The 10000-nt window shown below is 35.1% G+C and overlaps 4 protein-coding genes across 5 annotated transcripts in view; all 4 read right to left on the bottom strand.

Moving 5' to 3' along the window:
- The window catches only part of LOC147472361 (cuticle protein 19-like), a 3653-nt gene extending 1340 nt beyond the window's left edge, over positions 1–2313 (bottom strand). The window contains exons 1-2 of the mRNA XM_086551110.1: positions 2302–2313; positions 2069–2155 (exon numbers count right to left, since the gene is read on the bottom strand). Of these exons, the coding sequence (XP_086407236.1) occupies positions 2069–2155; positions 2302–2313 (99 nt within the window). The remainder of the gene's footprint in view (positions 1–2068; positions 2156–2301) is intronic.
- Positions 2314–4223: 1910 nt separating this feature from the next.
- LOC147472360 (cuticle protein 19-like) lies at positions 4224–5024 on the bottom strand. 2 transcript variants are annotated; one of them, XM_086550884.1, is made up of 4 exons: positions 5013–5024; positions 4779–4865; positions 4434–4655; positions 4224–4352 (listed from the first exon to the last, which is right to left on the bottom strand). In XM_086550884.1, exons 1-4 carry the CDS (start codon positions 5022–5024, stop codon positions 4224–4226), a joined length of 450 nt encoding a protein of 149 aa, XP_086407010.1. The 2 variants fall into 2 exon arrangements, with proteins under 2 accessions (XP_086407010.1, XP_086407003.1); XM_086550877.1 differs by having other exon boundaries at positions 4224–4655.
- Positions 5025–7269: 2245 nt separating this feature from the next.
- Positions 7270–8015, bottom strand: LOC147472359 (cuticle protein 19-like). Its single transcript, XM_086550950.1, has 3 exons — positions 8004–8015; positions 7771–7857; positions 7270–7647 (listed from the first exon to the last, which is right to left on the bottom strand). Exons 1-3 carry the CDS (start codon positions 8013–8015, stop codon positions 7270–7272), a joined length of 477 nt encoding a protein of 158 aa, XP_086407076.1.
- Positions 8016–9893: 1878 nt separating this feature from the next.
- LOC122242699 (cuticle protein 19-like) overlaps positions 9894–10000 on the bottom strand; it is a 653-nt gene continuing 546 nt past the window's right edge. Inside the window, exon 3 of the mRNA XM_043000053.2 lies at positions 9894–10000. This exon is cut by the window's right edge and continues 217 nt beyond it. Within this exon, the coding sequence (XP_042855987.2) occupies positions 9894–10000 (107 nt within the window).

Raw genomic sequence — 10000 nt, 5'->3', positions numbered from 1 at the left:
ATATATATATATATATATATATATATATATATATATGTATGTACATATATATGTGTGTACTTACGTGTGCATGTGTGTATATGTGAATGGGATGGGGGGGGGGGGGGGGCTAACATAACAAACTTTTAATGAGAAAGTATCCCATTTTGACTCCTAAAATCTATGATAGACTTACATCACTGAATAAAAAATTTACATTTAAGGGGAAGAATAACTCGGCAACAAGTATCTCACAACATGCCGATGTCTACCGTTAAAGTCAGACGGACTCTCACAGGATCATAACACTTCTATGGTTCACCTATGGGTTAGTATTGGAGAAAATTTCTTGGTGATAAAGGAAAACTTCCAAAGAAGGAGAACACTATAGGATGTAGTCAACGAATTAAATTTTGTGATAAAGACTCAAAGGGCAATCCCCTTGATCCTTGCTCTAGGGTAGGGTTTCCAACCTATAGAAATTGCTAATAGTAATAATAATGATAATAATGATAATAATAATAATCATGATGATGATAATAGTAACAATAATAATGATAGTAATAATAGCAGTAATGATAATAATGAGAATAATGATAGTCATAAAAAATACATAGCAAAAATAAAAATAATGACATAACTGTGACAGTCAGCGTCCCACTATATATATATATATATATATATATATATATATATATATATATATATATATATACGTACATACTTACATATATATATATATATATATATATATATATATATATATATATATATTATATACATACTTACATACATACATATATATGTATACATATACATACATATATATGTATATATATTTATTTATGTATATATATATATATATATACATATTTATACATATATATATGCACGGTTCGATTGTTTGTGTATGTATGCATAAATATATCCATGCATAGATGAAAATTACATAGTTAATAAGTGTGGAGTGTGTCTGTGCATATGTTCCCTGTTAAAATTCGGAGAACGAGAAAAAAAAATCGTACTGCTTCCATAAATAAGACCTATGCTTTTGTCATCCACACGCTGTACAGGCGACGCTATAAAGAGACGAGGCCAAGGAAGACAGTGACCAGAGTTACAGACAGACTCAATCCATCTTTAAATCTTGGCCGGATTAACATAGTGGTGTCTGGACCGGAATGATGTTGCATGTATTTACAGGATGTACACTTACATGTGTGGATATATTAATATGTGTAGCGTTAGCTGTTTCTCAGTGAGATGGCACTAAATAAATTTCAGTATTATCAATTTATATTGTATAATCCAATTTTCTAGAATTGTCTTTCCTTTGTGCAACCATGCGCAGATACTAATCCCACATCTATTTTAGAGGAAGTCGATCATAGACTGAGTAGATTTATCAACCTTTCGTAATCATTTGCGTATGGAGAACGAAAAGCTGTCTGTAAAATGTAAAATTTTGTTAAATAATTTTCTCGAAGAGTCCTACAGCTAGAAATGTTCTACCACCTAGATTTATCCATAGTTCTCATATGGAGGAAGACGATCGTATGATAAGTAGATTTCTTAATCATGTGTGCAGGGAGAACAAAAAGCTATTGCCAGACTTTCCTTTTAATAAATATCAAAAATATATTCGATTAAAGTTCATTTAAGCGTAAACTGGGGTGGTCTCGTAGGTAGGAGCAGGCTCGTAGACAGGTGCAGGCTTGTAGGAAGGCGCAGGGTGGTAAGCAGGGGCAGGCTTGTAGGCAGGCTTATACTCGGGGTACTGAGCCTCACCCTCGTAGCTGACCTCGGCCACGTAGCCGGAGTCTCCGTTGACAGTGTAGGCGACCTTCTGCAGACGACCGTCAGGAAGGAGAACGTAGTAGGAACCCTGGGTGTCATAGCCATCACGAGCCTCTTGGTGACCAAAGTCGTCCTTCACAGCATAGTTGAAGTCATACTTGGCAGGGACCTGGAAAAAGTCACACAATATTAGAATGATATAACTGCAGATTTTCATTCGTAACATATCAGGCATTTACACGTGTAGTTATATTACTGCTATTATCAATTTATTTTCCTAGATATCACAAACCTCGTAGGTAGGCTGAGGAGCATAACCATAGGCTGGTTGAGAAGGTGCAGATGCAGCAACTGCCACGAGGGCAAGGGCGACGACAGTCTAGAAAGAAATAATGTATATTATCAGATGCTTTCCTTTTTATGTACCGAAATATGGCGTGGTAAAGCGATTATGGAACTTTCCCTTTTCTTTGAAGCTAACTCCAGTCATTAAAGAGAATTATCCATGTTGATAATACTTCTTACCTTAGTGAACATGATGGAGGTAGGAAAGGTGTGATGCTCTGGTGGTCAACCAAGTCCCTTTTATACTGTAGTCCGCGAGTGTAGTAAACACGCCCCTTCCTTATTTCCGTTCGTCATTAGCCTTGAATTATAGCCATCATCTGCCTTTCCTTAAATGAACATTCTAGTTGAAAACATGTTTACTGTAATGTATTGTAGGTTTGTTAACTGCAATCAGTGGATTGAAGACGAATGGTGAGATTCACATGATAGTGTAAAACAACTCAAATTAAATTATATTATAATACAAAAAGAGTCGCTGAATATATAATACCGGTTGAATTACTTGTGACTAGCTCTTTTATTATAAAAAAATCATAATATCTATTATAAAGTTATTAAGTTTCTAAATTCTATATAATTATAAATAAATCTCATAATGTTTATCATAAAGTAGTTAAGTTTGTTATACACTTTTCGGGTCCATTTTTGCGACCAAATACCGACTATTGGATCAAAGGATGTACAATTCAGTGAAAGAAGTGACTATATTTACTCTAGGATAACCTCTCCCTCTGTCTCTTTCTATACACACACATATAAACACATACATACATACATATATATGTATGTATGGATGCATATATACACATATATGTAAATATATATATCCATATTTATACATATATGCTTATGTACATATAAATGTGTGCATGTATGTGTGTGTGCGTGTGCGTGTGTGTGTGTTTGTTTGTGCTTGTGGGTAACATGAAAGCAAACTTTCAATAGGAAAGGCTCCTATTTTAACACTTAAACTGCGAAAATTACAAGATACCTTAATACAACATTTAGTGGAAGAAAAAATCAGCAACTAGAAACATGCTGATGTCATACGATTGAGTCTCACATGATCGTTGTACTTTTAAGGGTCACCTGAAAGTGAATGTTTAATAAAATTATCTGGTGATGAAACTTGACAATTTTTTCTTTCTTTTTTGTTAATTCCTGGCTCAATCATAACTACTGTATTCTAGGATCACGATTGGATTTTCAACCTGCCACTAACGTCGAGATTGCAAATCAGTAATAACAAAAGTAATGATGATGAGTGATGAAAATAATATTGTTAATATTAAAGTTAATTAGGATAATAAGAATAAAAAAAAAATGTATAGTAATAATGATACTAATAATGATGTAGCCACTGAAGTCGGCGTATATGTACTGTGTATGTGTGTTTGTATGTGTACGCATGAATATATTGATACATGGGTGTATAAAAGCTTAGAATCAGTTACTGTGGAGTGAGTGTCTATGCCTATGTTCGTCTGTTCGTTAAAATTCAGAGATCGAGAATATCGGAGCGTTTCCACAAATAATTTGTCATACACGCACTGCACGGTCGAAGCTATGAAGAGACGAGGCCAAGGAAGACAGTAGCCGGATTTACAGCTAAACTCAATATATCTGTAAATCTTAGCCGGATTAACATCTTCAGGGCAAAGATCGTGGTATCTTGGCCGAACAGATGGTACATATATGTACAGATTTTATGTACAAATCTGTGAATGTATGTATATGTTTAGCGCCAGTCGTGGCTCAGTAAGACTTGAAAATGAATTTCAGAATTATCAATTTGTTAATTGCAATAATATTATCCAATTTTCTAGAATTGCTGTTCCGTCAGGCAACCGTGCGCGGATGCTCATAATGCCCAGTGTTTGTAAAATGCTTCCAAAAATTATTTTTTTCTTTGATTTAGAATCCTACAGCTAAGTATATGCCATCTATTAAATGTATCCATAGTTCTGCTATGGAGAAAGTCGATCATATACTATGTAGATTTATTAACATTTCTTAATCATGTATGGGAGATAAAAAAGTTATTGCTAGAATTTCCGTTTAATAAATATCTTTTAAAAATATATTCGATTAGAGTTCATTCAAGCGTAGGCTGGGGTGGTCTCGTAGGTAGGAGCAGGCTCGTAGGCAGGTGCAGGCTTGTAAGCAGGTGCATGATGGTAAGCAGGGGCAGGCTCGTAGGAAGGCGCAGGATGGTAAGCAGGGGCAGGCTTGTAGGAAGGCGCAGGATGGTAAGCAGGGGCAGGCTTGTAGGCAGGTGCATGATGGTAAGCAGGGGCAGGCTTGTAGGCAGGCTTATACTCGGGGTACTGGGCCTCACCCTCGTAGCTGACCTCGGCCACGTAGCCGGAGTCTCCGTTGACAGTGTAGGCGACCTTCTGCAGACGACCGTCAGGAAGGAGAACGTAGTAGGAACCCTGGGTGTCATAGCCATCACGAGCCTCTTGGTGACCAAAGTCGTTACCGGAATAGTCGTCCTTCACAGCATAGTTGAAGTCATATTTGGCAGGGACCTGGAAAATATCATACAATATTAGAATGATACACCTGGAGATTTTCATTCGTAACATATCAGGCATTTACACGTGTAGTTATATTACTGCTATTATCAATTTATTTTTCCAAATATCACAAACCTCGTAGGTAGGCTGGGGAGCATAACCATAGGCTGGTTGAGAAGGTGCAGATGCAGCAACTGCCACGAGGGCAAGGGCGACGACAGTCTAGAAGGAAACAATATATATTATCAGATATTTTCCTTTTTATGCACCGAAATAGATCGCGGTAAAGTGGCATATGGAACCCTTCCTTTCTAATAAAGCTAACCCCAATCATAATAATGAATCAGACAGGTTAACGATACTTCTTACCTTAGTGAACATGATGGAGGTAGGCGAAGTGTGATGCTCCGGTAATCAACCGAGTCCCTTTTATACTGTAGTCCGTGAGTGTAGTAGACACGCCCCTTCCTTACTTCCGTGCGATACTTACCTTGAATTATAGCCATCATCTTCCTTTCCGATGAAGAAAATGTTTGCTATAGCATGGCGTGGGTTTGTTATATGCAATCATTAAATTGAAGGGGAATGCTGAAGTTCATCAAATAGTGTAAAATTCTAAGTAACTGAGTTTACAATACAAAAAGAGTTGCTGAATATGTTAAATCAGTTTAACTGTTTGTTACTAGCTCTATTATTGTATAATCAGCTTAGCAATTTCATTATAAACTGAATACATAATGTTTATTATCATATAATCAATACTTTTTCCTATTATTTTCGGAACTATTATCACGGCCAAGGATGTAATATCCACTGAAAAAAGTGAAAAACGTTATTTTCCCTTTTTTCGGATTATATCACAATGATATATATATATATATATATATATATATATATATATATATATAATATACATATACATACACAAACACACACACACACACACACACATATATATATATATATGTTACATATATGTATACATATGTATTTACATATATATGTGTGTACGTGCGTGTGCATGTGTGTGTATGTGAAGGGGGGGGGGATAACATAACAAACTTTTAATGAGAAAGTATCCCATTTTGACTCCTAAAATCTATGATAGAATTACATTGCTTAATGCAAAATTTACATTTAAGGGGAAGAATAACTCGGCAACAAGTATCTCACAACATGCCGATGTCTACCGGTAAAGTCAGACTGACTCACAGGATCATAACATTTCTATGGTTCACCTATGGGTTAGTATTGAAGAAAATTTCTTGGTGATAAAGGAAAACTTCCAAAGAAGGAGAACACTATAGGATGTAGTGAACGAATTAATTTTTTTGATAAAGACTCAAAGGGCAATCCCCTTGATCCTTGCTCTAGGGTAGGGTTTCCAACCTGTAGAAATTGCTAATAGTAATAATAATGATAATAATGATAATAATAATAATGATTATGATAATAGTAACAATAATAATGATAGTAATAATAGCAGTAATAATAATAATGAGAATAATGATAGTCATAAAAAATACATAGCAAAAATAAAAATAATGACATAACTGCGACAGTCAGCGTTCCACTATATAAATATATATATATATATATATATATATATATATATATATATATATATATACATATATATACGTACATACTTACATACATACATACATACATACATATATATATATATATATATATATATATATATATATATATATATATATATGTATGTATATATACATACTTACATACATACATATATATACATAAATACATACATATATATGTATACATATACATACATGTATATGTATATATATATATATATATATATATATATATATATATATATATATATATATATGCACGGTTTGAGTGTTTGTGTATGTATGTATAAATATATCCATGCATAGATGAAAATGACATAGTTAATAAGTGTGGAGTGTGTCTGTGCATGTGTTCCCTGTTAAAATTCAGAGAACGAGAAAAAAATCGTATAGCTTCCATAAATAAGACCTATTTTTTGTCATCCACACGCTGTACAGGCGACGTTATAAAGAGACGAGGCCAAGGAAGACAGTGACCAGAGTTGCAGACAGACTCTGTCTATCTTTAAATCTTGGCCGGATTAACATAGTGGTGTCTGGACCGGAATGATGTTGCATGTATTTACGGGATGTACAGTTACATGTGTGGATAATTGAATATGTGTCGCGTTAGCTGTTTCTCAGTGAGATGGCACTAAATAAATTTCAGTATTATCAATTTATATTGTATAATCCAATTTTCTAGAATTGTCTTTCCTTTGAGCAACCATGCGCAGATACTAATCCCACATCTATTATAGAGTAAGTCGATCATAGACTGAATAGATTTATCAACCTGTTTTAATCATTTGCGTATGGAGAACGAAAAGCTGTCTGTAAAATGCAAAATTTTGTAAAATAATTTTCTCGAAGAATCCTACAGCTAGAAATGTTCTACCGCCTAGATTTATCCATAGTTCTCATATGGAGGAAGACGATCGTATGGTGAGTAGATTTCTTAATCATGTGTGCAGGGAGAACAAGAAGCTATTGCCAGAATTTCCTTTTAATAAATATCAAAAATATATTCGATTAAAGTTCATTTAAGCGTAAACTGGGGTGGTCTCGTAGGCAGGTGTAGGCTCGTAGGCAGGTGCATGATGGTAAGCAGGGGCAGGCTCGTAGGCAGGTGCATGATGGTAAGCAGGGGCAGGCTTGTAGGCAGGTGCATGATGGTAAGCAGGGGCAGGGTTGTAAGCAGGCTTATACTCGGGGTACTGGGCCTCACCCTCGTAGCTGACCTCGGCCACGTAGCCGGAGTCTCCGTTGACAGTGTAGGCGACCTTCTGCAGACGACCATCAGGAAGGAGAACGTAGTAGGAACCCTGGGTGTCATAGCCATCACGAGCCTCTTGGTGACCAAAGTCGTTACCGGAGTAGTCGTCCTTCACAGCATAGTTAAAGTCATATTTGGCTGGGACCTGGAAAATATCATACAATATTAGAATGATACAACTGCAGATTTTCATTCGTAACATATCAGGCATTTACACGTGTAGTTATATTACTGCTATTATCAATTTATTTTTCCAAAAATCACAAACCTCGTAGGTAGGCTGAGGAGCATAGCCATAGGCTGGTTGAGAAGGTGCAGATGCAGCAACTGCCACGAGGGCAAGGGCGACGACAGTCTAGAAAGAAATAATGTATATTATCAGATACTTTCCTTTTTATGTACCGAAATATGTCGTGGTAAAGTGATTATGGAACTTTCCCTTTTCGTTGAAGCTAACTCCAGTCATTAAAGAGAGTTATCCATGTTGATAATACTTCTTACCTTAGTGAACATGATGGAGGTAGGAAAAGTGTGATGCTCTGGTGGTCAACCAAGTCCCTTTTATACTGTAGTCCGCGAGTGTAGTAAACACGCCCCTTCCTTATTTCCGTTCGTTATTAACCTTGAATTATAGCCATCATCTGCCTTTCCTTAAATGAACATTCTAGTTGAAAAAAAATGTTTACTGTAATGTATAGTGGATTGAAGAGGAATGGTGAGATTCACATAATAGTGTAAAACTCAAATTAAATGATATTATAATGCAAAAAGAGTCACTGAATATATAAAACCGGTTGAATTACTTGTGACTAGCTCTTTTATTATAAAAAAAAAATCATAGTATCTATCATAAAGTTATCAAGTTTCTAAATTCTATATAATTATAAATAAATCTCATAATGTTTATCATAAAGTAGCTAAGTTTTTTATACACTTTTCGGGTCCATTTTTGCGACCAAATACCGACTATTGGGTCAAAGGATGTATAATTCAGTGAAAGAAGTGATTATATTTACTCTATGATATTCTTCTGATTAGAGCACTAGGATAACCTCTCCCTCTGTCTCTTTCTATACACACACATATAAACACATACATACATACATATAAATGTATGTATGGATGTATATATACACATATATGTAAATATATACACATATTTATACATATATGCTTATGTACATACATATAAATGTGTGCATGTAGGTGTGTGTGCGTGTGCGTGTGTGTGTGTTTGTTTGTTCTTGTGGGTAACATGAAAGCAAACTTTCAATAGGAAAGGCTCCTATTTTAACACTTAAACTGCGAAAATTACAAGATACCCTAATACAACATTTAGTGAATATTGAATAAACATATCTGGTGATGAATAAAAACAATGGCTTTAGTGAGTGAATTGAATGTTGTGATATAGATGAGTTTTTTTCTTAACTTAAAGGGCCCATTTTTTTTTTTTAATTCCTGGCTCAATCATAACTATTCTAGGATCACGATTGGATTTTCAACCTGCCACTAACGTAGAGATTGCAAATCAGTAATGATAAAGGTAATAATGATGAGTGATGAAAATAATATTGTTAATATTCAAGTTAATTAGAATAATAATAAAAAAATGTATAGTAATAATGATACTAATAATGATGTAGCCACTGAAGTCGGCGTATATGTACTGCGTATGTGTGTTTGTATATGTACGCATGAATATATTGATACATGGGTGTATAAAAGCTTAGAATCAATTACTGTGGAGTGAGTATCTATGTCTGTGTTCGTCTGTTCGTTAAAATTCAGAGATCGAGAATATCGGAGCGTTTCCACAAATAATTTGTCATACACGCAATGCACGCTCAAAGCTATGAAGAGACGAGGCCAAGGAAGACAGTAGCCGGATTTACAGCTAGACTCAATATATCTGTAAATCTTAGCCGGATTAACATCTTCAGGGCAGAGATCGTGGTGTCTTGACCGAACAGATGGTACATATATGTACGGATTTTATATACAAATCTGTGAATGTATGTATATGTTTAGCGCCAGTCGTGGCTCAGTAAGACTTGAAAATGAATTTCAGAATTATCAATTTGTTAATTGCAATAATTATTATTCAATTTTCAAGAATTGCTGTTCCTTCGGGCAACCGTGCGCGGATGCTCATAATGCCCACTATTTGTAAAATGCTTCCAAAAATTATGTTTTTTTCTTTGATTTAGAATCCTACAACTAAGTATATGCCATCTATTAAATGTATCCATGGTTCTGCTATGGAGAAAGTTGATCATATGCTATGTGGATTTATCAACATTTCTTTATCATGTGTGGGAGATAAAAAAGTTATTGCTAGAATTTCTGTTTAATAAATATCTTTTAAAAATATATTCGATTAGAGTTCATTCAAGCGTAGGCTGGGGTGGTCTCGTAGGTAGGCGCAGGCTCGTAGGTAGGTGCAGGCTTGTAGGAAGGCGCAGGATGGTAAACAGGGGCAGGCTTGTAGGCAGGCT

This window comes from Penaeus japonicus, unplaced genomic scaffold (genome assembly GCF_977035675.1).
Source record: "Penaeus japonicus unplaced genomic scaffold, GWHDUDI00000001_assembly GWHDUDI00000002, whole genome shotgun sequence".
NCBI lineage: Eukaryota > Metazoa > Arthropoda > Malacostraca > Decapoda > Penaeidae > Penaeus > Penaeus japonicus.
Note: the sequence above shows the minus strand (reverse complement) of the source record. Positions and strands in the feature narration are given on the sequence as shown.

Excerpts from the sequence above, each read along its gene's own strand:
- LOC147472360 (XM_086550877.1), bottom strand. Across the intron at positions 4,656-4,778 it reads CTCCCCAGCCTACCTACGAG|GTCCCTGCCAAATATGACTT; the intron begins GTTTGTGATATT and ends GATATTTTCCAG.
- LOC147472359 (XM_086550950.1), bottom strand. Across the intron at positions 7,648-7,770 it reads CTCCTCAGCCTACCTACGAG|GTCCCAGCCAAATATGACTT; the intron begins GTTTGTGATTTT and ends GATATTTTCCAG.